Source organism: Phalacrocorax aristotelis, chromosome 2 (genome assembly GCF_949628215.1).
Source record: "Phalacrocorax aristotelis chromosome 2, bGulAri2.1, whole genome shotgun sequence".
In the NCBI taxonomy this organism is placed as follows: Eukaryota; Metazoa; Chordata; class Aves; order Suliformes; family Phalacrocoracidae; genus Phalacrocorax; species Phalacrocorax aristotelis.
The window spans coordinates 155,970,929-155,998,414 of NC_134277.1; the positions used below are offsets into that span (position 1 = coordinate 155,970,929).

The window sequence follows — 27,486 nt, forward strand, 5'->3', positions numbered from 1 at the left end:
CCGCGATTGCTGCCTCCCTCCCCTGGCCAGCCCCTCCCAGTTTAACATACTGGGCATGACGTTACATGGTACGGAATATCCCTTTGGCCAGTTTGAATCTGCTCTCTTGGCTGTGCCCCCTCCCCTCCTGGCTTCTTGTGCACCCGGCAGAGCCTGGGAAGCTGGAAAAGTCTTGACTAGTGTGAGCACTACCCAGCACCAACTAAAATATTGGTGTGTTATCAACATTGTTTTCATGCTAAGTCCAAAACACAGCACTGTGCCAGCTGCAATGAAGAAAACTAACTCTATCCCAGCTAAAGCCATGGCATCCTGAAAATTTACACTGTCTAGTAAAAGTTTACAGAATTATATACGCAAATACCAACCTCTAGCTGCTGCCTGTGTACTTAGGGCACTACTGCTGGTGTGGGTTTGGCCTTACAGGTTATTTTAGGCTACGAGACTGGATTCTCTGAGGGCAGGACAGGAAGGGGTGAGAGTATGTTCCCAGCCGTGGCGCATTGGCATGAAGGCTTCACCTACACTGGGAGTCACAGCAGGGCCACAGCTGGCTGTGCCCCCTCGCTGGTGGCGCTCTGTCTGTACCGGTCTCGGCACAGGCCAGCTTGTGCTCTCCCCAGCACCTCATGGCTGCGATTCGGAGGGGAAGAGGATTAGCACGGAGTAGGGATCGTTGCCAGGACCGGGTGGATCAGGCTGCCTTGTTTTGCGTGCGAGTCACGCTGTGCCAGGTGGGTCCTGCATCACAGGATGGGGCCTGACATGTTTTATGAAGATATGGCATGAATACAGAGATGCTGAACCCAGGTGTGGGGCTTCCTGGGCGCAGTGCTGAGCCCAGCAACAACCGGTTTGTATACTTTTTGTGTGGGAAGTATGGCGTAAAAATGTCCCTCACCTATATTTCAACATAACCTTAACAGCAGGTTTGTATTTTTAGATTACGGAGCTTTACCACCTCCCTTATAACTGATGTATTTGCTGCCTTTGCATTTTCCACACCAGGGCACGGGTTGTTTTATCAGGTGCTTTGTCCTTGTGTCTGCTGGAGGAAACTCTCGCAGAAGAGGACACTGGCAGCAAGAAATTGGTTGCTATTTTGAGAATGTGATGGATGTGCTTTGACCTTGGCTAATTTTTGCTTTGCTTTTTGATCTGTGGATTGAAATGCGTTGTGTTGGCGACGATCACATGCGATGCACAACCTGTTGCAGGCACATAAACCCCTCACGCATTTGAGATGAGAGACCATTGTGTGCAGGAAACAGTCTCCGGTGTCCCTGTCTCCACCTTCTCTTGAGTCCTTACTACCACCTCCAGTGGCCAGAAGCTATCCTATTAACCTTGGGCCTTACACCATTTTTTCTAGGCGAGTTTTCTCTTTCAACTGAGAATCAACAGGAGGTGGGAGAGGCTTCTGCCCCAGGCTGCCTTGGGATGCCTGGGGTCACCTGTGCTCCCTGGTACCTTAACCCATGCCAGAAAGCTTTTTCTGACTAATGACTGCCACCTCTATTGCACTTTTTCTCCAGGATCTCCATCTCTCCTGCCATCACCAGGCAGGAATCAGACCCAGTACACGAGTTTTCAACTTCAGTTGCTTTTACCTCTATCAAACACGAGCTGTAAAGCGGCACCGCGGTGGCTCAGCTTTGGCCGTGTGGTAACTCGGTAACCACAGGTAATTACGTGCGGTGGAAACAGATGTTGACTTACCATGGTTCCCTGCGCACGCAGAGTACGCTTGCTAACTGCTGTAGCGCGCACATGGAGCCGCTCTGTCTCTCAGCATATTTGGCGTCTGCATTTTTATCTTGTCCAGCACTATTTTCTCCTGCAAACGACATCTGGAAGCAGGTAGTGCATATAAATGTTATCTGCAAGCCCAGCTTGGGGTACTTAAAATCAGAAGTCTCTTGTTTTCATGTATCTGATCACATCAGCATCACCCATCGCTCCATATCGTACCTACACAGCACCTGTCAGCTACTGTATTTTTCACATACCATCTGTATAATTAGATAAATTAAAGCCTCGAACAGGGAGGCATTTCTCCTCTTGGACTTCTGCGTTACCAGTCATCACTGCCCGATGCTGCTAAGAAGATTCTTTCGATGCCCTGGAACAATAGTCTGGGGGAGCTGCACACCTTAAAAATATCCTTATAACCTGTGTTGAAAGACCGGCATACCTGTAAAAATGATTAATTTGATTTTATTCAGTTATATCTGGACAAGTAAATGAAGGTGCTTATTTGCCAAATGCAAAATAGAGAAGAGCACAGCCCAGCATTCAAAGGTTTAAAAGACACGAGCATGCAGCAGTGAGAGTGTGCCTGCATTAGCTAGTGTATAATACTGTCTTGAAGAGCCCTGTGTAATTCAGCCAGTAAGATGCTTGAGGCTTCAAAATCTTTTATCCTGGTACAGCCATGGCAGCGCTGGGCAGCGTGGCCGGGAGGGACTCACGCCTGCACTGGGGCGTGTTTCTTTTTTGACACTGGAAGAGTCTCGATGGAGATTCTTGTCTTGTGGAGGTGCCAGTTACAGGCGCTGGCTCTCCCCAGGAAGGTGGTTCAAATGCAGCATGAACGTGCAGGCTTAAATAAATGCCTGTGGCCAGATCTAGGTGTGAGTCTTGTACTTGAGCTTATCTGGAGCCAGCTAATGAGCTTTCCTTGGCCTGGTTAACAAATTAAGCAATGGATAAGGGTGTTGGGAGCCAACACTGCCACTGTCAAAGGTAAAAGCAATACATTGAGTCTCTTGTTTCACACCGGATCGTGAACTGAGAATTATATTTTAAACACACTGCTAATAACTTGCTCTTAATTCCCGCCAGTGCTAATGGGACCCAAGTAGCTTGCGGTGGGACTGGCTGTCGGGTGAGCTACAGCACGGCAGCTCTGGTTTCTGGGCAGCAGTGGGAAGCGACCCCCTCGCAGGAAGGCTCCTGCCGCTGCTCTCGGGCGTCCCAGGGATGGGATTCGCAGTGGCGTGGAGCGACCGGCACCCTCTGTTCAGCAGAGTTGGGACCTGAGCAGCAGCTCGATGCCGAGTCCCTACTCCGGTGGGGCTTCCTGCGAGATGAGAATTTAGGGTTTTTTTTTTTCTTCTTGCCTGATAATTTTTGCATTACAAAGATTTATACATAGAGAATTTGAAGACGGAGGACGTTATATGATGTTGCTTCGTTTGTGTATAACTTAATTTTCATTAATGTCTTATTTGTTGCTACTTTTTTAAAAACATGTGAAAGCTGGAAGTCTTGCTTTCTGTGGATTTCTACTTCCTTTGATTATGTGGAAGGATGAGAAAATATCATCGCTATAACCAATGGATGCCTGCTGGCATTATACCCCTAGAATTATTCTAAGTATTAATTTTTCTGGTTTTGTCTTCAAGACCCACAGGAGTTAAAATTATGCATCATAATTAAAAATGGCATAAACCACATTTTAACTTCTGCGGCACGCTGCGCACTGGTCGCTCTGTACCTGCCTGAAGTGAAAGGGAACCCCTGCACTCAAGGTTTATACCCGAATAAAGCACGAGACAGTAACTTCCAGGGAGGAATGCCGGTTAACGCTGGCATCGTGGATATGTCCCAAAGCAGATGAGTCAGGTTTCATAAAGCATTATTGAGACTTTGGGTGTAATATAAGGTTTTAAAGACAAAATGCAGGGATATATTTCCTGCGGAGGCATACTGCGATGAACTAGAGCGCTGGCAAGGTGCCTGCTGATGTTTATGGGCTACTTCAGCTGCAAAAACTAATTACAAGTGTTTTTCCAGGGTTTTTTTTCTAGTCTGACTGTGACCGGTAATTTTCCTTAATCATAACATCACAATTGATTTATCTGCTTGCTGAGTCACAGCAATGATGATTTACACTGCCCTCGCACTGCCCCTTGTAACCTGCTTTTCCCCCAGGGTCCAGTCTAACTCTTAAACAGGATGTAAAACTTGAAGTTTAATCATAAATAATTGCAATTACAACAAAAGTCCGAATGTGTTGAGTTTTCTGTGTGTTTTAACCTATCTTAACCAACTTTAGGAAACTGTACTTCTAGGGTGGGGTCAGGTTATTTGCATTTGTTTCAGGGAAGTTTAGAGCTTTCTAAAGGAAAAGCTTAAAAATAAGTGCAAAGAGGGAAAAAAGAGTTTGACAGCAGTTTGTATTCTTCCTCTGTTGCTCTTGGCTTTCCTACCCACTAGAATAGGAGAACGCTGTTCTTGCATGGGTTAGACATTAAAGGCTTCAGGTTATTAAAGCTGGGCTTCCCTCCTCCCCCATTTCACCCTATCTGCTCTTTTTTTTTTTTTTCTGCAATCTTATGCTGCGTTCCCTCTTTCTCCTGCTGTACGTCTCCACTTGCTTATCTGGTGCCACAGGTGAAATATTAAGAGGAGTCATCGCTAGGAGGTTAACCAAAAGCGTTTCATTAACTATCAAACAATGATCAAATGGTAATTAATGAATGACCGAATGCAAATCAAGTGGTAATCAAATGGTTTGTAAACAACAATTGAATGTTAAACAGTGACTTGATGATTAAAATATGACTTAGTGATGAGACAGTGGTCAAACGCTCTACTACCTACTACACTCTGAATAGCTGGGTGTATAAATGGCGCTCGCATACACTAAACATTTAGGCCTAACGTGAACCGTTGTTTACCTCGTTATAGATGTCAGATGCTGGGTGAGGGATCTCTCAACCTGGAGGAGCAGCCTCGAGCGGCGTCCCTGCTCAAGGGGAGATGACCGCCGTGCAGCCCGCTGCGCACAGGAGAGCTCAGGGGGTCGGAGGGGCTGCCAATTTTTACAGCGTAAAGGGATGGAGTTGTAGTCGACCCCGCCCCATTGCTGTACATGCAGGAGTGCAGCTCTGCAGGGCAGACAACATGCTGGGCTTGTTCAAAAGCCCTTTTTTCATCTTTCCCTCATACAACCTGGTTCCTCTTTCTTGCTGCATTAAACCTGTGCTTAGTGTGGCATAAACTGGCGTCAGTACCCCAGTAATCCAACAACGTCCTGCACATCAACCTTGTTTTGGGGCTCAGCTGGATGAAGTTTTGTTTCTGTAATCTCGCAGGCTCCTTGCCAGACGACACTTCAAAATTGTACTTCATTTGCCGATCCCCGTACTACCTTCCGAACCGCGCCCTCGCGTGGTGCCGCGGCGCTGCTCAGTGCCTCCCCGATGTCCTGCGGGGCAGGTGCAGTGAGCAGGATGTCATCAACGGAGCGGAGCAGGTGACACGCTGGGGCCAGGCTGCGCTTCTCCAAGGGCTGCGCCACAACTCTGTGCCGAATCCCTGTGCCGATGTGCAGGCAACCCTGAGGCAGCAGCCGGTGCTGGCTGACGGCTATGGGCTTGGCAGGGGGATCAGCACTACGGTGGGAGCCACAGCCCTCTTCGCTGCAAGCTCTGGGGTCCGAGCTGGCCAGGTACCAATGGAATATTTTCCCCTAGCAGGGGACGATCTGTTAACACATCGTGCCCTGTGGTATGTTCAGGCACTCTCGTAATCCTCACTTGATCAAAAAAACTGTGGGTACCCGGCTAGTTGCAAGATTACAAAATCTTTTTGATCCAACCCTTCCCCCCTCCCAAATTCATTAGGATTTACCTTTTTATTCCTGTGGTAATGGGACCGATTCCTATGAATTAGGCTGGTCCCTATTATGCTGGCTCCAGTGTAGTACAAAGGGAAGGTGTGGACCACCGCCTCCCTGGCCCGATTCCTTCGTCAGCTGTAACGGAAGGGGACTGCACCTTCCCTGCTCTTGTTTCCAGGGAAAAAGGCTGGGGTATTTAGGGGCAGGTGAAGAAGATGCACCTTCAGCGCACACAGAAGGCGACGCAGGTAGGACCAGTGGCCTGGGGCTTCACACTTCCCTGCACCCCTTCTCCTTTGCTCTTCCTTTCTTGAACAAGGGATTTGCCATCCAGCCCCTCCAGCATGTCCTGGTGCCATAAAGGCCTCTTCCCAAGTGACCTTTCCCTTCAGGTGCTGCATTTCCCTCCCCTTTTCCAGTCTGGTAATCATTTCAAGCTGTCCCAGTGACAGAACAACATCCCCCACCAGCTTTCCCACAGCAGCCCTAGCATGAAAATTATGCCAGGCGTAAAAGGTTCCATACCAAGATTTAAAGTTACGTGAATAAACACCTTGCCCCCACTATTAGTCATGTTACAATTGCACTGGAGGAAATATTTGTGCCTTTAAATAGCATGACAGGACTTAAAAATTATTTTTCTGTCCTCTATAGAGGAAAATTAACTCTTTGTAGTAGAGAGGCAGACACCAAACCTCTTTTCAGTGTATATTCATTCTCACTCATGGTTCTTTTAACAGGAAAATTGGCATTTTGGCATCATCAGGCCTGGCCAACTACCCAACACCTTTATTTCTGTGTTCACTGTTCATTTGTGATACAAAAGTCAAACTTCCACAAACAGTTCTTTAGAACAAAAAACCTAAGTGATTTATACGTAAACAATTACATACAGGATTTAGAATGTGCAGTACAAAATGTACACTGTTTGGATGAGATACAAATTGCGTATCACGCAGAGATTTAAACAGCGTTAATTACACAGCCCAGTGCTGATGGTTACGTTTCATAGAGGCGGTTCTAGGTACTGCCTTAAAGCACAGAAATAACACAGTTCTGAGAAGCTGCACTTGTTTCATCCTCGGGCCCCAGCTCACACCATTTCAGGTGTGGGGAAAGACTTTGTCCTTCTCCATATTCATAGAACAGTTCTGAATTCATCAAAAATGAAGCTCGGCACATGCGCTTCAACCACCTGAAGGACACAGGAAGGCACAGTCAGGCATTTCCTCGCTGTTCATCTGTATGCTCTATTCACACACCAACAAGCGGATCTCATCTCTGAGCCAAACACACACCACTATTGACATGAACCACCCCGGCTTCAGGACGTGCTCTGGGACACGTTCTCACTTGGTGCACAAGGCAAGGGGCAGGGACATGATGTTGGGCAGCTACAGCAAGCCCCAGGAGGCGAGGAATTGCCAGGACCATGGGTACTGTGTGAGCCTGGAGGAACGCTCACACCCTCTCTGCTGTTTCTCCACAGAGCACCAGGCAGAAGGGGAAGCTGGCACAGGTGCCAGATACCTCAGCTGCAAGACTGGCACAGCTACTTTCTACTACATTGCCCTGTGGGCTGGGAAGAAGAGAGAAACTGGAAGAATATCACTATTTTAGTAGTGAGTATTAGCTGGGAAATGGCTTATTCAAGAATCATCGAGGTACAGTCTGTAGCAAACAGGATAATGACTTATTTTTAATACCATGTATAAATAACATGTCATCGTCAAATGGCATTAGGGTGCATTTAACCCTAAAATAAAGACTCTGCAAGCCCAGACTTTCAGAACTTCCCTTGCATGTGAAATACAGAAGCTGCCTGGGAAGCCACGCTTTGGCAGGAGGGAAATCAAGGGACTGTAGATGGCATTTAACCAAAATTTGGACTTGCTAATTAGCTTTTTGCCCTGCATTTAGAATACTGCTAAGTTTATTATTACTTAATTCTGCAACATCTCAAAAGGTCTATTTTATTTCTTCCCTTCCCAAAAGCCCCCCAGCAATGTACACGCTCTCTGAAGATTAAATGGAACAGACTCTTCTTAAATCCGCACAAAGTTGAAATCCTCTCTGTATTTTGTATCCCCTCTGTATTTTCTAGAAAATTTTTCCATAAGGATACTATGACTAGTATAGGAACAGTTACACAAAGCGCGCAAGTAACACAATTTGGAGTTCGTTCAGGGTAAAATAATTAATTATGACCCATTCCTATCAGGTAACAAATTTTTCATCTGTATTTCCTTTTGGCAATCTTGTGCAGAACATCTGAAGAGAGCCAATGCTGCTTTTTGGACAAGGTTAACAAGTCCATTATTTTGGATATTTGTTTACAGACGATGCCAGGCTCCAGGGTAGCTACATGTGATCGAACTGCTAGTACGTAACTGCAGCATAAACCAAGATCTAGCTCATCTGAACAGGACACCTGCTCAGTGCTACATAGGGGAGACATGGAATTCTTTCTTACCTTTCTTGGTAACTTTGTGTAGCGAATGTAATCTTCCAGGAACATGAGGGCACCCACTACATCAGCCGGCATTTCTGGTATCTTCTGGCTAAAATTAAATCACCATGAAGATCATACTCTTACTAGCCTATCAGTTAATTTGGATAAAGTTACATGAAAATGCCCACCTTCAAATAACACCGTTTCCACTAGGTACCGTGTGATTCCATTACAAAAAGAAACAGTATTTTAATCTTTTAGTTAGTCAAATATATTGTTACTATTATGTCAAACATACTGTGCTAGAAAAACATACTGAAAAAGCAGTGATAATACTACTGAAGCCCTCTTCACAGAGGTGATACTTAAGGAAAAAGTAAAACATGGATACCTCGTGCACTGTTCCATCGTTGAACGAATAAACTGACCTATCAGAGCCAGAAATTGTTCTGTGTATCTTGAGTGAAACTGTTTTAACAGAGTAAGGAGTCCCAGAACCAAAGGAAGCCAGTCAATTTGATCAGCTGGCCGCTTGCACACCACTCCTGCACAGAAAAAAAAGACCCAGAACAACACCTGTTCATGAAACAGAACATATTCTTTATAGCAGAGGCAAACTTATATGATATACTCTCATGAGGTTTTCTGCTGTGCCTCCCATTCTGCCAGCCCACACATAAAAATTAAAAACTAATACAACAACAGCATTTCTTCCATAGCAAATGGCTTAATGATATCAACTAAAGCATTAACTAGGATGGAATGAGAAAGTCAGGAGTTTGGCTTCTGTTTCCTACCCCATTGTATTTGGCTTCAATATTGTAACAAACCTGCCTGAATGTGATGGACCGAGGTCAGACACTGAGTATTTTCTATGAAGATAGTTTTACTGTCTTCTCTACAGATAATTTCACATAGGTTTTAATTGGATTTAGACAAACAACTTAAACGGTACCTAAATTTCTGTTGTACTGAAGTTTCGGGAACTGGGAAATGAGAAACAGGAAGTTGACAGTGGGAAAATATGGCAGACGCTTTGTTGTTATGTAGATCTGAGGGGGGGAAAGAAGAGGAACACAGTTTTTCCACGTATTAATTTTTTTTCTCAGTTAATAATCAATAAAATAGAAAAAGCAAACTGTACCAGGCACTGGAATATAGCCTGACCTTATTTAATGGATTATGAATGCCAGCTGCTTCCAGATAAGCTGTGATTTCATACAAAAGAGTGTTGTCTTCTTTAGGATAAGGTAGCGATGGGTTCTGATAGTGTGCTTCAATGTCAGCCAGTATTGCTCTAAAAGGAAAATAAATTGGTTATATTAAATACTTATTCAAATTACCCCCAAAAAATCCTCAGACGATGCCACATGTCATGAATTCAAAAACTTCAAGATACAAAACCTGTAAATGGTTACAAGCCAAAGTAAAACCACTTTTTTTTTAATATCTTTTTATAAACATCATATTTGTTTCAAAATCGCCACCACAAATTTTCACTATTCTTACTTCTCATCCAAATATGACCTCGAATCCAGGTATAACCAAATGCATTAGAAGCTGCGCTGTCCACCAGCATGTTCATACAAATTACTTGCCAAGTTATTTATTTTTAATGGTTTTGTTGGATTTGAATTCAAATACTCATCAACAAAAACTTGAATGCAATCAGACTCCATATTGTGCTGTAATTTAGGTTTTAAGGATTGCTCAGCTGATAATAATTACACCACAGTGATACATGCAGCTCTTCAGCAAATTTTGCTCCTTACTTGTTGAGATTTTCCAGAGCAGCAGCCAAATGCTTGGAGTCAAACCTGCAGGAATAATTTAATTCATTGGTAATCTGTCGTCTTAAAATCTGCATCTGACCAACCTGTTGAAACAAGCACACAAAAAAGGCTGGGGCGTTACACTGAAAGCAATGAAGGAAGAGTGAAGTCAGACTGTGGAAAAACTTAATGAGTAACAGTTTACAATTAATGAGGACATGAAGTCCTCATTACACCTAACAGCCCTCTAGGGCTGTCCAAAGCAGGGACACACGTAGTGGTTGGAGCTACATCCTCATTTTGGTAACAGCGCAGTGATTCAGACTGCCTGCAGTCAGAACTGACAGACCCCAACCGCGCAGTGTGGTCAAAAGGAGGAAGGTATTCACAGCGCTCAGGATCTACACGCAGTTCACAGTAGTAGTAAATACAGGTGGTGTGGAAACAGCACTAAAAAGGTAAGAGGTATAAAACCCCCAGTTACTTGCTTTTTTTTCCATTGGTCAGTGAAAACGCTTGTACTCTTTTCCCCACCTCTCCCTAGACCTTAGGGTCAGCAATGGCAGGGATAAAAACCAACAGAGAGGCTTGTTGCAGTCAACCTTCCCCTTCCTTCCCTGACCTTTCCTCTTCTCTTCAGTAACATAAACAAACACTCACAGCACTCTGAAAAACATGGGTCACAAAATATCATTACAAAGACCAGATAAAGAGACATATTAATGGGATAGCATGTTTAAGTTTTCGGCACAGTAGACTGCCTTCTGCATGAGCAAGGTAAGTTCAGGAAATGCTAGTGCTCCAGACTTCACCCTTGGGTACATTATGTTCAAAGTATCAGTGGGGAGTCTCAGACCTCCTGATACTGAGCACCAAATCTGTCTTCCCAGATCATATCTCTAGTGCCAGGCTCCATTTTTAGCAAACTATTACATACGAATCTCGGTACAAAGCACTTTGTGGAGTGTGAGCTGTCCATACAAACGAAGCTCAGGAGCTCTCACAAATCCAGGCCCACTTCACTTGTGATGTTACGGAATTCCAGGTCAACATAATACAACATTGTAAAATACGCAGATTGAAGTATATAACCAGTAGAGTGAATTCTGTGTATCACTGTCACGCAGACCTACCTTCATTATGGAGTCTAAATATGCCGTCCAGATCTTCTGAGTTTTTGCAATTGCTGCGGAATAAACCTTGTTTGAATTTGCTGAGAAAAGAATAAGCGTGAGGCATTAAAAACAGAACAAGTAAAAAGAAAAATAAATGCAAATGTATAAAACCATTGGCTTTCTTCCATCTTAACCAGTAAGCACTTACTGATAATTCCTTTGAGAGGACTGACAGCATTCATAAGTGCTTTTAAGGTATCCTGTACTGTCCTGTCACGCAATATATTTTTCTGAAACATACTGAGGAAATTCTAAATAAAAGAAAGAAAGAAGTAAGTAAAATCCACACGCATGTACTCTATGCTTAATCTTGGTGGTACAAGAGCCACATCTTTTAACAGCAGGGAAAGAATATTTCCACAGATGAAGAGTTGAGGAATTTTGCAGTTAGACTTTGTGCTTTTCTGAGTTATGCTAATCAGCGTTAGGACAATCAACAGATCCCCCTCATCAATATGGAATACCCACTGTAGAAAACTATCAATTCAATTTTTGAGGAAGAACTGTCTTCATAAATACTTATTCTCCTTAAATCTTTAACCAAGCTAGGACTGGATTCTTCTCAGAAAACAAAAAACCCCCAGTTTCACATACAGGTATTAGGGAGAAAGTCATTACATAGCCTTGACACCTTATTTATATCACGGTAGACCCAAACAATCTCATTCTTTATTGATATCTAGACAAACAGAAGTTGACCTGAGATCAACTTTTAAGTATACACGAAGCGCACACCTTCAAAAGGCATTCCTTGCAAACCACTGTTTAATGTAACACATAACCTGGTGTTACACAGCACCATTTATTCAAGAGTATCAACTTTCATAATCATATCTGTAACTGAAATTCTTGTCTTTGGGTTTGAATGTACATTTTTCAAATTCTTTTGATTTCAATTTACCATTTCAAAAATTAACAGATTTTTTTTTAATTTCACTAGAAGCTATTAAACAATAAATGCAATGCGACCTTGAGAAAACAAAGTTCAAAAATTACCTGCAGTTCCTTTACAATCATGAAACACAGCAGCCTGTCTAAACCATTGAGACCAAAGGTACCTAAAGTATCTTGGATCTCTGAGAAGAGACGACTATTGGTTACTTCCTGATGAGTTTTGATATCATACCAGGTGTTCATTTGGTCAATGTAACATGTGGTTCTGAGGAAAAATTAAACAAACAGCTACTTCAGAATAAGCTGCAGACAGTTCCTGTGATAATCTGAGGTTATATTATCAGGCAGAGATTAGAAATACCCCTCTAAATATCCCCGGTGACGTTTAGTTACTCCTCTTTCCACAAGGGTTCTGTCACCCTTCCCTGGCTTCTCTCTCCCCTATGTGTCTACGCACTGTTTTCTTTCTTAGATTAAAATCATAACTTTTTGAGACTAATACTTAAAACATACAGGATGGATCGGGTAAATTTGGTTTTAGATAAAGATGGTGATATGACAGCTAAAGAAAAACTGTTGTATATTTTGTTTGTATATGGTGGAATTAGAGCAATCCAGCGCATGGTGCTGTAATACAGGCTTGGGACATGCAGTACTTACTTTGGGTCTGTGATCCTCAGGATTTCTCTACAAAGCCGACCAATAAATGTTACAGATTCATCCACAGGTGTGAATTTTGGTATAGGAATATGAGTAGACTGGTATATGCTTTGCCAGTCTTGGATCTGAAAAATAAGTTTTAGAGTAATTTGCAGTGTTACAATTGCAAGTTTTTACTTCGCTTAGAAATTTTATTCCTTTTGTTTAATTTAAAAGCAGTACACTGTAAAACAATATTGTCAGTTACACACAGCAGAACACTATAAAAACAGAATAAAGCAAAGAGAAGAATAAGTCTTATGACAAAGAGCAAGGAGAAGGTAAGTGTGGAGGTTGAGAGAACTACTTACACTCCTGGAGAGAATTCCATCTGCTCCTTTCTGCAGTAAGACTAGCCACCACTTTGTTAGCTAAATTTAAAGATCTATTCACTCCACACTTAAGAAATATCACAGAAAGAGATAGTAACTACTGCAATCTTTCTAAGCCTGCATTCTCATGGCTAACAGAGAGGACTACTGTGATTCAGTAGTTACTGTTTTCTTTGAGAAAGAGAGAAAGGGTATTGTTCACTGCCAAGAGATATTAAAACATTCTGTTTGGGGTACTTTACTCTTCTTATGCACAGCTAATGCAGTGGGGATGCTGAAATCATTCAGAAAAAGCTGGGGGCAGACGTTTTACGCAGTAGTTAGCACATTTAGTTGAAGTCACAACAGCATGGACTGTGCACAAAAGAGGTACATACGCTCCATCAGTCACAAGCTTTAACGTCCAAACATAAAGACATTTATCAACTTTTTAATCATTCTTGTTTTTGAATAGCACCTTTGTTCTTAAGAAGTTATTGCACTCCTGTTCCACATTGTAGTTAATAATACGAGACACTTCCTCTTGCCAAATTTTTAAGCCATATATGTTGACATAATCCTGGATATATTCAAATGATCGATGGAACCCATCCATTGTAGCTGCCATTTCTCTCAGTCTGGGCATCAGTTCACTCGGCTACAGGTGGAAAAAAAAGACAAACAAAACCAAAACCAACCATAAAACCAGAACTCTGAACAGGTAGGATACAACGAAAATGTAAAAGGCTTCTAAATAACTTTACACAACAACCTCTAGAGGTTTTCACTATGCTCCAGACAGAACTGAAAAGCGCTGAGAAATTTATCAAAGCTTGTTTGGTTTCCGAAGTAATTCTTCTTACTAAATGTTTCTTCCTCCTACATTTAATGTTTATTTTAGGCTTCAGTGGTACTATTGATTGACCTGGGAGACTCAAGAATCTGGACAGGATCAAAATAAAGAGTCACACTCCTTATTCTGTCATTGCCTGTCTATTTTCACCTGGCTTATACGTATCATGTGTTGTCATCAGTCATCACAGACAAAGACAGAACTGTGAACTCAGAATTGACAGGACACTTGGCAACAGAATAAAAATATGATTTTGAATTTTATGTACTCTTAGCAGTTTATAAACTCATTTTAACATCAAATAAGGTGTTTCAAATAACCTTTAAGAAGTTCAAAAAGTGTACTTCTTTACAAAATGTGAACCTGCACAGAAAAGAAATTATTTTCTAGAGGGTAGTATAATAGAGGTCCCAGCAAACCCAAGATACATTAAAAAACCAAAATCGAATAAAGCTGTTACACACCTTGGCTCTAGGATTAAAGATAAGTCCCCTGTGAAGAGCTAGGGCTACGCGTTTTACCAGCTCCTTCCTTATTCCATCCTCTAGTAACTGTTTTGGGTCCACCTAAAAAAAAGAGCGTCAATTAAGGTTGATGAATCTATTTACAATGAGGACTGTGGGTTCTTACAACCTTGAATAATACAATTCTTATCTGAATGCCAAGTTAGGCGTCACCATTTGAAAATTTGTATGGAAACTTATTGTTGCTTGTCTTTTTATCTTTCCTCACGGTCTTGCTTAATGTGCTGAAATATCTGTGCTGAAGTGTTAATTGCTACTGAATGACTTTGTCCTACTGGAATAATGGAACATTACCTTGATGATACCAACTAAAGTAGTTTTCATCATGAGGATACCTTCAGTGAAGATAGAAATTGCATGGGTTAGCTTGGCAACCTTTAACAGAAAAGGAAAATACAATTTATTGAAGTGATTCAACAGATTAATTACTGTAAAAAGATATACGTCTTTCCCAGTGGTAGCTTCCTATTTTAGATTAAAGTCATTTGCACTGATATACTTTCAATTTTACATCTTGTTCTAGACTTACAATAATAATCTTTCTATTACAATATTTTTTTAATTAGATCAATATAAGTATGCTACCAGTAGGAAAGAACATGTAACTCAGAGGATTTACAGAGATTATGGGAGGAAAGACCCAGCTGGCTCTATCATGTATGCACAAAACGTCATGGACAAACCTCCAAGCTGGTCCCTTTGAGCAGGGCAGGGACACAGCCTGAAGTAGTTATTCCACAATAAAGCCTGCTGCCAGCAATGAGTCCACTTCAGTATTTCCACTCGTCGAATACAGCAGCACATTCACTTAGTTTTAAATTATCAGGTGAGCATCTTTAAGCTCAGAGTTCAGACAAGCCAGCCTTTTGCCTTCCGGATTTTTTTCAACATAGAATAGACAACACAGTTCAGACTTAAAATTCTACAGAAATCAAAAGTGAGAAGCTTTTGTGCGATATGATTAGTTTCCGCTCTAACTCCTCAAAATAAAATAAATATTACTGAATACTGCCTCCTCCTCCATCTCTGCCCACCCCCAATAAACTGTCTTTACAAAGTTTAATGTGAGAGTCTAAACCTAGTGTTTAGATCTGAACATCAGCTTAATCTGAGACCACAGTCTGTTTGTATGAAACTCCTAACAAGTGAGCACTTCGGCAAAAACTTCTAGAAAAAGCTGGCATCTTAACAGATACTGCAGAGCTAAAAGATACATTCTTTGAGGTAAACAATTATTAGTCTACTCAGGTTTTTGCTCCTCATCTTCCTCTATTAAAATAAAACCAAATAATTTAATGTTTGTTCACTCCTCCAGACTGATAACAGTGCAGGAAAAAACCCTACAAAAAGCCAATGAGCAATAGCAGCTTTATCTGATCAAATCAACGTGCCTCCATCCTGTCCTCTCATTTGAGGGCAGCAAAAGGCTTAACCCTGCTGGCTTATTCAGTCTTCAACCTTCCTCTCCTGGAACAAGCATTCCAAATGCTGAGAGCTTCTTTTCAGACATGGGTTTTTAGGGCTCTCGCCAACCCCCTGCCCAAAAACAAAATCTAAAAATCTTTACGCTAATTTATAATATATTTAGTTTTCCTCCCCTTTTCCACAAGATCAAAAGTTTAAAAGTTTACAAATAGAAGAGCAAAAGTTACTCATCTGTCTTCAGGAAACCTAAGGTATACTCATGATAACACTAGCCAACTTTAATTCTTACTCAGTCAGCAAACCCAACTTCACTGTTAAAGTATAACTCTGTGTTGCTGCACCCATTTAAACTCAGTTTGCTACTTGTAAGATATGCTTTTTCAGAATTCCCTATTTTAACTGTACCTCATATCGTGGTCCAAGCTGAGCATATTCTCGTAGCTTGTCCTTATCCAGGCGAGTAGGCACTTCAATAATATCATGAGTCTGAAGCTTTATAATTTTGAGAAGAGATGTAAACATGCTTTCTGGAATTATCTGTAGAACCTTTGTAAATGAGAGAAGAAGAAACAAACATAGTCAGTATATTCTCATTAAAAATCTTCAATTAAGGAAAAGTAATTAGAGAACAAGACAATTATGTCTCTTCAAATGCCTACCTTTCTAACATAGGAAACCAATTCGCCAGAATAATACTGTGATACACTGAGAAGATCGGGACTGTTTGCTTGATTGATGCGGAGAAGTGGCAAGTCAAGAGCAGAAGCAAGCTAGAAATAAAGTCAACATTTTAACTTCACATCTGTTTTTCTAATATAAATTGCATGCTGGACTCTTTTGCTCAGGCTCTTAACCTACAACTCAAGGCACGAGATTATTCCTAAAGAACAGTGTTGCAACACCAGGTTTGCCAACAGAAAAAAAAAAATTGTTAAAGTCAAAAAAGTCCAACAGTCTATAATGCTAGACTTCCCTTATTTTTTTAACATCTTACCACTTGCATGAGGTATTTTTTTGGTTGTAATTTTACACTTATCCCCATGCTATTTGCCATTCTTATTTCTACAGAAAATATTTTCATCTGATGTCAGATCTTCACCATGTCAGACAAAGGGCATAGCCAACGTAGCTTTTGTAATTCCTTCAGCCTCCTCTGATACATACGCAGAGGATTCCATCTCTGCACCAATGTGTCCAGCAAGTAACTGTAATGACTAGAGGCAATTTGCCCAACAGAAGCAATATACCTGGTTGCATAAAAAAAAAAAAAAGATACATAACTTGGGTTTATTTTCTTTAAAACTAACCTTGAGCTAAGTTAATACAGTCTAAAAAATCTGGATATAGAGAACGTTGGTAAAAGGAAGCTTTAACACTTCTGTGACTTCACAGCCTTAAGGCCCATCTAACAAATGCTTTGGTTGACCTGCAGCATTCAAATACATTCACTGCTATTCATACTTACCTTTAGGAAAGTGGCTCTGAGTTTAGTTACCATAGATGGACTGACTCTTATGCTTTCCTGCATAATAGATGTAAAGCTGGGTAGGAAACAAACAAAACAAATCATCATCTTCCCCTGAAACTCTTACTTTTGGCTCTTAAATCATATGTCACTGTCACTACCACCAGTGTAATCTAGGAATGGCACAGGAGATCACTAAAGAACTTCACTAAAGGGGGATTTTGGTCTGAAGAGATATTAGCTAGGAAAAACCTGTAAGATAAAGGGGGTGGGGGGGAAACAAAGGGGCATCAGGGAGCGTTAGCAGTCCAGACAATGGAGTAGCAGCTCAGCAAAATCACACCATTGTCTTTCCTTGTCCGTTTTTGGTTGAAACAGGAACTCCAGCATTTTGGAGAGCACTTAACTAGACCAAAGGCTGGAGATAATAGCTTAACAAAATTGTTATATTTAGAAGAGGACAGACAGTAAAAAGCTACAGTATCACTTAACCTGCAGCTAACAACATGACAAGGATGGCTGTTAATTCTTATTCAAGTTGATGAGAGTTAAATATACTCAACAACACATATAAAAAGCTTCAAAATTGTTTTTAAACTGGAAATTTTGTAGTATTAATAATATTTATGCATGCTATTTCCCACAAGTTTTGTAAATGATGACTGATTTAGAAGAAAAAGCTCCTGCTAAGATACCTGTCAATTAATTGCCAAGCATAAGAAAGATCACCAACTATCTGCATGGTAATCAAGACCTCTTCTTTAATGTTGATAGTTCGGATCATCTGATGGAGAAATTTCCGGGTGTCAGCCAGGAACTGGCAAACTTGCAGGTTAGTTTCCAGCTGGTGAAACTCTTGGACCTATATTTAAAAAAAAAAAAACAACAAACCCCACCCCTTAAAACAACCCTTTTTTTTCCGGTTCCTCTTTACAGACAGCAAAGCAAACAGAATCAGTAAACTGACATATTTCTTCAGGATGTTATTACAGTAAGACACTTAACAAATCCTGGCCTACTTTAGAGTGCATTAAATAAAAAATTTCACAAAGTTACTCAAGGAGGTGTACCGTGAGACACCATACTGAGTATTCTTTTATACCCTGGAAGTAGAAGAAATGTACACATAACAAATGTGGATATTTTATTTTGCTTTTCAAATTACCCTCTCTAGCTTCAAATGAACTTATTTTCAGAAGTTCTGATTCAATCAGTAATGTTGCCAAATAATGTTTAATACTGAATTCATTTCTTTGAAAAAACCCTACTAATCTTGAGCTGCAGGTGGCATGATTTTTCATTCTATATCCCTTATTTTACAATCACAAGGCCTGTAAGCAAGTCCTGCTGACTGTATATATAAAACTGCAAAGATCTACAGACTTAAACAATTGTCAAAATGTAGATTTGTTTTGTAACTCATCTATCGAAGCCAGTGCATGTATATCAAATGCTATTTTTCAAAAGGACGAGGTCATTTATCTCAAAATTTCTTTGCCATACCTCCTCCAGTGCCTGTATTAGCTGCACAGTTTTTCTGCCTGCTGCAGTGGAATCATCGTAGTTTAGAGACATTATTTGCTTGGAGATTTCTCTGAACCAAGCCTGAAGATTTTCTATTGAAGACGACAAAAAATTTAATCAAATCTTTGTATGCATGATAAGCAAAGACACAGGGAACTTGCTAGTCAAAACAAGCAAATAAACAAAGGAAAAAGCTATACATATATGAAATGATTTTAAAAGTTTTCATCTTACTCTGACATTTCTAGTCTTTCAGCATGCAGACTTGTAAAGTGGCAAATACTCAGGTAAGTTTCACACACAACATTAAAAAAACAACTACCAACACAAATGGGCATTATAAAATCTATACAAAGATGATAAAGCCCTTTAAATCATAAATTTGTGTTTTATGAACTACTTTACAATGTTAATTGCCTTGGAAGTTGTAATTTCTGTGTTTTAGCCACAAGTTTGCTCACATCAGAAAGATAAAGGGAAATATTTCAGTAAGGTAATTCTGCTTTTAAGTGGAAGCAAGTGAGAAAGTTGCTTATATTCTAAGTGTTGCTGTTTTGGATTGATCACAAATGTTGCCCTTACACTGACACTTTATGCAGTGCTCCTGATCAAATGAGAGAGTGTTTTACAATTTGTGTTCTAACACCAGTCCAAGGGAAGAAAAAAACCAAGGTATTTAAAAAAACAGAGCAAGAAATTTGGAAAGAAATACAGATTCAATGCTTTTGAGAACATGAAGAATACCATGCAGTGCAGATGATAAGTAAAAGAAGGTTTGAAAAGAAATGCTGATATCATAGAAATCCAGGTTACAGCTCAGGAAGGAATGAGAGGAGAGGTTAAACCATCCCCGTATTTAATGGGCATGATCTTCGCACTCCTCTGTACAAAGAGCACAGAAACATGAACTCCATTATACATAGAAAAGTGAACTGGTATTTCATAGTCTTACCCAGCATATCTAAATAAAGTGATTAAAAATATTTTTTTAAATATGGCCATCTAAATATTAGGTACCTAAATGTGACTTACATATGGAATATATGCAGAAAATCTAAACAAGACAGCATGTAAGAGACCTGTGGCGGTGGAGGGACATGCAAATTCTTCTTACCAGTATTAGCCTAATGTATTTTCTTTTGGTATCAGCTTAGAAATTAAAAATAAAAGTTACTTCTTTTCCCACAGTTTAGTTTTAATAATTACCATTTTTCTCCACCCTAGTAAGAGGTTTAACCCCTGAGAAGACATCAGCAAGCTCAGTCATCCTTTCAGATCCCTCTTTTTTATAGTTCTCCCATTTTGTTTGCTTTTCTGACAGCATCTGCTTGAACATCTATTGAAAAATAAAGCATTTGGTTTACAAAACTGGCAAGAAAGCATACTACAATAGATTAAATAAAATACTGAAAACAGATGGAACTGACTTACAGTGATTAGTAAATAGCTTCAAGATCTTGCCAGAATATTAAATACAAAATTAAAAACATTAAGAAATAGAGCCAGTGTGATCGACATACAGCAACATAAATTAACTGAATTGTAAAAACTGGTATGATGCAGATATTGTTGATTTTTAGTCACTTATAAAAATATCCAGTAACTTTTTTACCTTAGACATCAAAGAGTCTGGTCTAATGTTGACTTATACTGCACATAATCATCTCAGCATACGCAGAGAAATACAATTCAAAAAACTATGTGCTTGAAGTTAAGCATACTCTCATATATTCCACCAGGCTAGTACCAGAGCATTAATGGGGACAGAACTTCATGCATAGGTGTAAGAGTTTTCTTAGCAGCTCATCCTCAACATACACAGGCTTTTGTCTCTGTTTAAAAGAAAGCCTGAAAAAGTATGGCAGGATAAAAACTTATGCAGCTTCCTCAACAGATTTTATTATGCCTGTTATCCGGATGTTCATGCAAAATCCTGAGTAAATATAAACACACCGGGTAAGAATGAAAGCTGCCAATTACTGAGAAGACTGCCAAAGTCACTTACAAGCAATAGTAGTTTGTTGTAATCTACCGAAAACTCACAATTAACAAATCAAAGTAATTGTTCTTCATCTAAGTGGACTGTGCGGTAAATGTACTGCTACCATTCATGGCTCCGTTGAGCCATTCGGGGGAAAATGCTAAAGCAAACAGCAGCACGTTACCTCTTTCAAAATGAATTCAAACTGAGCTGTATCCAGAAGAAGCTGGAAAAGGATCCTGGGATTGTACCTTGAGTCTGTGAGAATTTGATCCTTTATCTGGCGGAGACGTTTGTTATTTGGATCACAAGCTGAAAACACAAAGACAACATTTCTCTACTGTTACAGAATTTGACCAAGCTTTTCAATCTTTGTAAATAGACTTTTTTTTTTTAATATATAGCTTGAAAGCAAAAGCATTTTGCTCTTACATGTAAGTCCCCACTGGTTCTCCATTTACATGGGTTGCACCACCTTGTACAACCCTTCCTTAGAATAGGAAATAATTAAGGTTTCTGTGGTGCTTCAGCCTTCTTAAAACTCTTCTGCTAGCTTCTGCAAACTGAATGTGAATTTAGTACACCTGACTGAGAAGCCCAGAGATCAACACTTCTGAAACCATCACAGAAAGCACATGGAGTTTTAACAGAAGCCCTCTCACATACCAAGAAGCCCCAAAGCCAGCACAAGCATCAACCAAGAGAATCTCTAAATAGGTAAAAGTTTGCAGACCGAAACTCATGTCAGAGACATTATTCAGCAGCTTCAGTTGAATTTCAGTTCAACGGAACCTTGGTTTTAATCTATTAATTACTAAGATGTTAAGAAGTTGGCTACTGCTTTCCTTTTGGTGCTAGGTAAAACTTTCAGAATGATGCTTTAAGTGATAAGGCAGAAAAAGATAAGGTTCCCAGACTACTTCTGCAGAGTATTATTCAACAGGTTCATGACTTCTACTACTTTTTATACCTGTGTCTAGCTTGCAAGAATTAAGGAAACGCATGCATGGTGTTTCAGATGAAGAGTTTAGGAGGGTGTTAGCAAAAGAACAGCTCAACAACCTCCTGAAAACAGCAGACGAAACTCTGCTGACTTAACAGCAGCACATACGGAACCTCCCTTGGGATGTAACGTGAAGCGCCAGATTGACAGGATTGACAGCTCTGTAATACAAGTCTAGCATGAGTCTTACCTGTGTCTGCAGTGTGAAGCATCAGCCAGCGGATTGCTACATTGCAGTCTCGCAGGCAATTCAGCAGCTTGGGAATATTGTCCAGCACCAGCTCTTCCCTTAGACAGCCTTCTTTGAGAAACTGCTGCACCTGACTGTGCACTCGCTCAGTGACTGCAGCATATCTGCTTGCCTTAGAATATACAAAGCTTGCATCAATATAATCCTTGCCTCAAATGGAATACATCACATACAACGTGACCGCGGCTTCCAAATAACTTTAAAAGGCACACAGATCAAAAAAATAGCTATGAAAACTATCATTACTAGTATGCAATACCATACATTGCAACTGCATGACAAAAGATGCAAGCTAAATTTTAAAGTAAAAAGCCTACACAGGAAGCATTATGTTTCAAAAACACAGACTTGTAAACTTCCTATATTCACTCATGTATTCTCTAGAAACCATTCCTAAAAAATGGTACTAATAGTTTATTGCCTAGTGGCAAAGGACAACAAAGATCTATTCCAGAATGGAAATACTTGTTATGAATTAAACGTCAGTTCTATTTAGTGAACTTCTTCCCTAAAGACTACGAAAAAAATGTCTGCTCATATTCCTTAAGTTTACAAGACAATATATAATACAGTACTCCTAATTAGACACTTCTGTGTGTTCTTTCCTGAGCACTGGGATCAGATTCTAAGGAGGCATTTAGCTATCATCAGTCAACTGATTTGTTGATTGGGCAAGCCATCAATCAACTCAATATTTCTCACAGTTTTTTAGAGACGGAAAAAATGATTTTACATAGTAAGAACTAACTGCATTGCATCATATAATATTGCAGTATCATTCCTTTAAATCAGATGCTTTCCCAGATTATTGTTTGTTTATTTTGGGAGGCCCTCACACACTGGCAGCATAAATGTGTAAACTTCTAAAGCTGTTATCTATGAAAGACCAAACACTATAGGCAGCTCAAGACAGCCCGACACTGAACAATACAGCAACGAGCGCTAGCAGATATTCAGTCAAGTCACAACCTGAATCTTTTAGGGGAAACAAACACTGCAAGAGAAAGTGAGAGAAGCAGTGCTGTGAAGACCAAATTTTGAAGCTTTGAAGTATTTTTAACTTGAAGTTATGTACTCAAATTATTGTACTTGAATAAAATACAAATAGTGATAATACAAATATTGTACTTGAATAAAATACACATAATTGTATATAAGAAAAAAGATCCATGCGTTATTGATGTCATATAATACACTTGAGATGCCCACACAGCTTGAATCTCGCTAGAAATACTTAACTCTGTCTTGTGTACCTGCTCTTTGACATTTGAAAGATCCAGCGTGTAGTTGAGGGCAGTTTTTGCAGCTTTGTAGGGTTCCCACGCTTCTGCTAGATTTACAGTGATTCCCATGTAAATGCTAATAACCTAAGATTGGAAGCAGATAACAAGAAGCTGCACTTATGAAGAAAAAGGCATACTTTTAATTTAGCAATATAAGTAGAAAGTGATATGCTGTGGGTATAAATGAGACCACTAAACTTTTTTGGTAGCTGACCTTTTTGCTCCATCACCTTTGTAAACCAAGGAGTAAGACGACTTTGAAATAAAAAGGCACACAGTTAACTAAAGACTTAGTTCTGAAAACAAGCTGACAGTTCTTTCAGTCACTATGTATGCTCCTTGGCCTCTATTTCCTCCCCCCGCAATGAACGTACTTCTTTTTCGTTTCAATGGTCCTGTGTAGGGGACTGGAAAAAGCAACTGGGGAAGTGACTACAAGGGGAAAAAAAAAAAAAAATCTGAATTAATCCTGCTCTAAGAATGCCCAAAGGACAAAAATGACATGTAACACATCATCTACGGTGAATGCAAACAGAGGGAAATTATGATTCCACGCTGTGATTTTTAAGGAGCAAAGAGGAACTGATTTCAGACCCCTAGTCCAAGTTTGGATGTGATTAAAAATACAGAATTGTGATTCACTTTCAAGTGTTTGTAAGATACTTGATTAAAAATGGAAGCCTTGGGTTACTGACAGACGAAGATTATATAGAGCTGTGGCACTATGAGCTTTGTCACACTATCGCTCCAATATTCCTCCATCCTGGAGTGATAACATGTAGGGGACACTGTCAGCCTTTGAGCTTTTCTGACAGTGTCAAAAAGGAAGCCAGTAAAGGCAAATGGGACACTGGTCTGCTGATATGAGGATCCCTCTCATATTGTTGATGAGAAGCGCATTATTTCCTGCAGATGACAGTTCCTCAAAAGGCTACACTTCAACTGCTAATGATGATTTGAAACCAGCCTGAGTCGAGTATTCTGTATGATGCAGCCAACGCATCCATTCCTGATCACAAGATGATAGGTGTTGTCTTAAAGTAACAGTTTGTACTATGAAGTCAAGTGAATAAAAATGCTCACATAATCAAAATTTCACAATGTCAAGTTCCCATTTCTAAAATAAGCTTTAATTTTTCAGACACTGATGGGTTCTAATGTCTATTAAAATAGCCACCTACTAGTTTCCTCCTTCCTTTCTTCACTGTTCCACTCGTGGTACAGAGGAATACAATTTGAAACCAATAGATACACACATACTAATTTATAGTTTCTTAGCTAAGTCTGATTCCCTTTGATATAGACTATCTGGGGACTGTACTGGTACATGCCAGCCTATTTCAGTAGCATTTTTTGCAGACTAGGGCTTCTGGATGGAAATCCTAAATCTCAATATTGAGACACATAGTAATTCCATTTTGATCACTCCATATGAAAACATCTACAGAATCGCAGAGAGTGACAGGCTTTGCTTCTAAGTTATTTGGACAACGGCATGGAATGAATCCTTAAACAAATTTTCAAATAACATCAGTATGGGGGAGATTTGCTGGAGAGCTAGACTGCCATCCAGAGCACCCTTGACAAGATGGTATAATTCACAAGCAGAAACCACATGAAGTTCAATAACGATAAATATGAAGTCCTGCACTTGGGACAGAACCAAACCCTTGCAACAGCAATCTGGAAACTGACTGCCTATGTAACAAGTCTGCAGAACAGGACCTAAGCGTCCTGGTGGACAAACTAAACATGAATCAGACATGCAGCCTTATGACAACAAAGACTAACCATGCACTAGTCTATGTCAGCCACACTGTAGCCAGCAGACTGAGGGAAGTGATTACTCTCATCAGACTCTCAAGAGGTCCCATTTAGACTAATGTGTCCAGATTTGGGCTCCTCTGCACAAGACAACATGGACAAACAGGAATGAATTAAATAGAAGACCACTAAGACACTTAAGGGGATCCACTACGAAAGTAGAGGCTGAGGGAGTTGGGTTTGCTTAAGCTGGAAGAAAGATGAGTAAGGGACCTGACTGCAGTCTTCTGCTACCTGAAGGGAAGTTATGAATAAGACAGAACCAGACCCATCTTAGACGCACTCAGTGAAAAGAAAAGAGGCAACAGTCACAAGCTATAACAAGGGAAATTCCAGTTTTACAGAAGGAAGAAATTCTTCACCATGAGAATGATTAAACACAGCCACAGGTGCCCAAAGGCTGTAGATTTTTTAGATATTTTCAAAACAACTGGACAAAGCCCAAGCAACCTTATTTAACTCTGAAGCTAGCCCCACTTTGAGGAAAAGGCTGGATTAGAAGATGCCTGTATTACCTTCCAGCTACATTCTTCTATCATTCACTTTACCGTGATGATATCACAAGTGGTTGATTTAAGTATTTTAGACAATAACTGATATTTTTAAAGTTTGACTTTCCACACTTATCCAGAAGGTTTGACTCAGACCACTTTGTTCTGAGCAAAGTAAAATTTCCCCAGAGAATAATCTAGTCTAGTTTTAGGACATTATTATTTTCTATACTTCACGCTGTAAAAAGAAGGTTAATTGTTTCTATAACATTAAATCCAAGGAAAAGTTTTAAAACAGAATTATTTTTTACCCAATTATCTGGAAAGTATTTATCCACTATCTCTCTCATTTTTGCTTGTTGAGTGTGAAGAATAGAAGGGTCAAAATACAGTATCACATAGAGCATAGCAGCCTGAGTAGCCAGGGCAGTGCTGCGGTGTTCTGGTAATGGATATGCAGAAACCTAGGAAAGGGGAACACAACAAAATGTAACATAAACCACTTGCAAACATTATGGGCCACATTAGAGATTATGGTTTATAGATACTAGGAGGATATATGTGTAAGCTGGATACGCTGACACATGCAGCTTATTTACCAGATATATTTTACAGAATGTAAAAGTGGACTGTGTAGATGCCTGTTAACTTTAACAGGATATAGTAAGGTATTACTACGCTGTAAATGAGTCAAAGAAGGTATGACCCAAAGAGCTTAAGGTGAGTTGAAAGGAGCAGAGTTAGAAATAAGCACTTCATAACAACTGGGTTTTTTTAATCCATCTCAGATAGAAACAAGTATGAATTTAATTGACAAAAAGGCAGTTAGGATGCAGATAATTTATTCAGCAATTCCATGTGCCAGCAAGATCAAAAAGATTCAAATTATCAACTGAATTTTCATTTAAAAAATACATAGGATAATATATTAAAAGACCTCCACGCTAACAAAAAAAGTTGGCACGAAAATATTATCCAACAAGACATAATGATTTCTCATTAGGAAAACAGTTCTCTGCTTTTATTCAGTAATGTTCCATTTTTCTTTAATTTTGTTTGTTATCTTATCAGGTTAAGTGTTCAGACTAGTAAGAAAAATCAGGAGGCTTCTGCCCATTGCCATCAAGAGTAAGGAGACAACACCTCAGACATAACATAATTTAGTAAAACAGGCTGTGTTCAGTCTGGATTGAGCTGAAGATTCCTATCCTACTTTTTGTACTACATTTACAAAAAGTACTTAGGTTATAATCATGCTTTGTATAGAAACATTGATGTTTTTAATTACCAACTGTAAGCAATACAAAATAAAAATCCCGAATTCTAACATTATTTTAATGCAAAGGCAAGAAATGAACAATATTATATAAAAAAGAGGAAAAGTAACTTTGATACAAAATATCAGCTGATTAAGGAAAGATTTCTAGGTTAAGTACTTTACCAGAGCATAGTCTCACAAACACTTCACAGTTTCCTATCATAGACATAGACTGTATAATAAAATGGACTCTTCACAACTTGCTAAGTTCTCTTTTATTACTCCTGCCTAAAGACTTAAGCCTTTGTTTCTTTGTTACAAACATTTGTCAATCTTCAAATGCTCATTTTCTGGCGTCTATAAACTGCTTCAGTTTTCAGGAAAAAAGAATAAATTCACTAAAAGCATGCCAATAATTACAGGAATAAGATTGCTTGTCCATGCTAAAGACTGAAACCTGCTCAAAAGCAAAGGCTTTGTTAAAGATCTCTCAAAGGAGTCATATTAGAGGAGACTGTACATATAGTAGCCGTTACTCATGACTTGCTTCAATTTTTTTTCTTTTCCTTTATCAATGCAATTGTAATAGTTAAAATGTACAATATTAGTGTTTCTTTTTAAACACACTGTCTACTAAGGGATAATGAATCTCTTTGCAGTAACTAAAAGAATG

At 39.8% G+C, this 27,486-nt stretch overlaps 1 protein-coding gene across 1 annotated transcript in view; it reads right to left on the minus strand.

The window, feature by feature from the left end:
* Positions 1-6,357: 6,357 nt before the first annotated feature.
* The window catches only part of WASHC5 (WASH complex subunit 5), a 28,174-nt gene continuing 7,045 nt past the window's right edge, over positions 6,358-27,486 (minus strand). Inside the window, exons 7-29 of the mRNA XM_075085784.1 lie at positions 25,867-26,019; positions 23,211-23,324; positions 21,898-22,069; positions 20,889-21,016; positions 19,930-20,059; positions 18,703-18,815; positions 17,895-18,061; positions 17,200-17,275; positions 16,394-16,504; positions 16,140-16,280; positions 14,604-14,684; positions 14,250-14,351; positions 13,411-13,590; positions 12,583-12,707; positions 12,025-12,187; positions 11,177-11,279; positions 10,987-11,066; positions 9,854-9,957; positions 9,249-9,378; positions 9,037-9,133; positions 8,473-8,626; positions 8,103-8,190; positions 6,358-6,824 (exon numbers count right to left, since the gene is read on the minus strand). Of these exons, the coding sequence (XP_074941885.1) occupies positions 6,768-6,824; positions 8,103-8,190; positions 8,473-8,626; positions 9,037-9,133; positions 9,249-9,378; positions 9,854-9,957; positions 10,987-11,066; positions 11,177-11,279; positions 12,025-12,187; positions 12,583-12,707; positions 13,411-13,590; positions 14,250-14,351; positions 14,604-14,684; positions 16,140-16,280; positions 16,394-16,504; positions 17,200-17,275; positions 17,895-18,061; positions 18,703-18,815; positions 19,930-20,059; positions 20,889-21,016; positions 21,898-22,069; positions 23,211-23,324; positions 25,867-26,019 (2,769 nt within the window). The 3' untranslated portion in view covers positions 6,358-6,767. The remainder of the gene's footprint in view (positions 6,825-8,102; positions 8,191-8,472; positions 8,627-9,036; positions 9,134-9,248; positions 9,379-9,853; positions 9,958-10,986; positions 11,067-11,176; positions 11,280-12,024; positions 12,188-12,582; positions 12,708-13,410; positions 13,591-14,249; positions 14,352-14,603; positions 14,685-16,139; positions 16,281-16,393; positions 16,505-17,199; positions 17,276-17,894; positions 18,062-18,702; positions 18,816-19,929; positions 20,060-20,888; positions 21,017-21,897; positions 22,070-23,210; positions 23,325-25,866; positions 26,020-27,486) is intronic.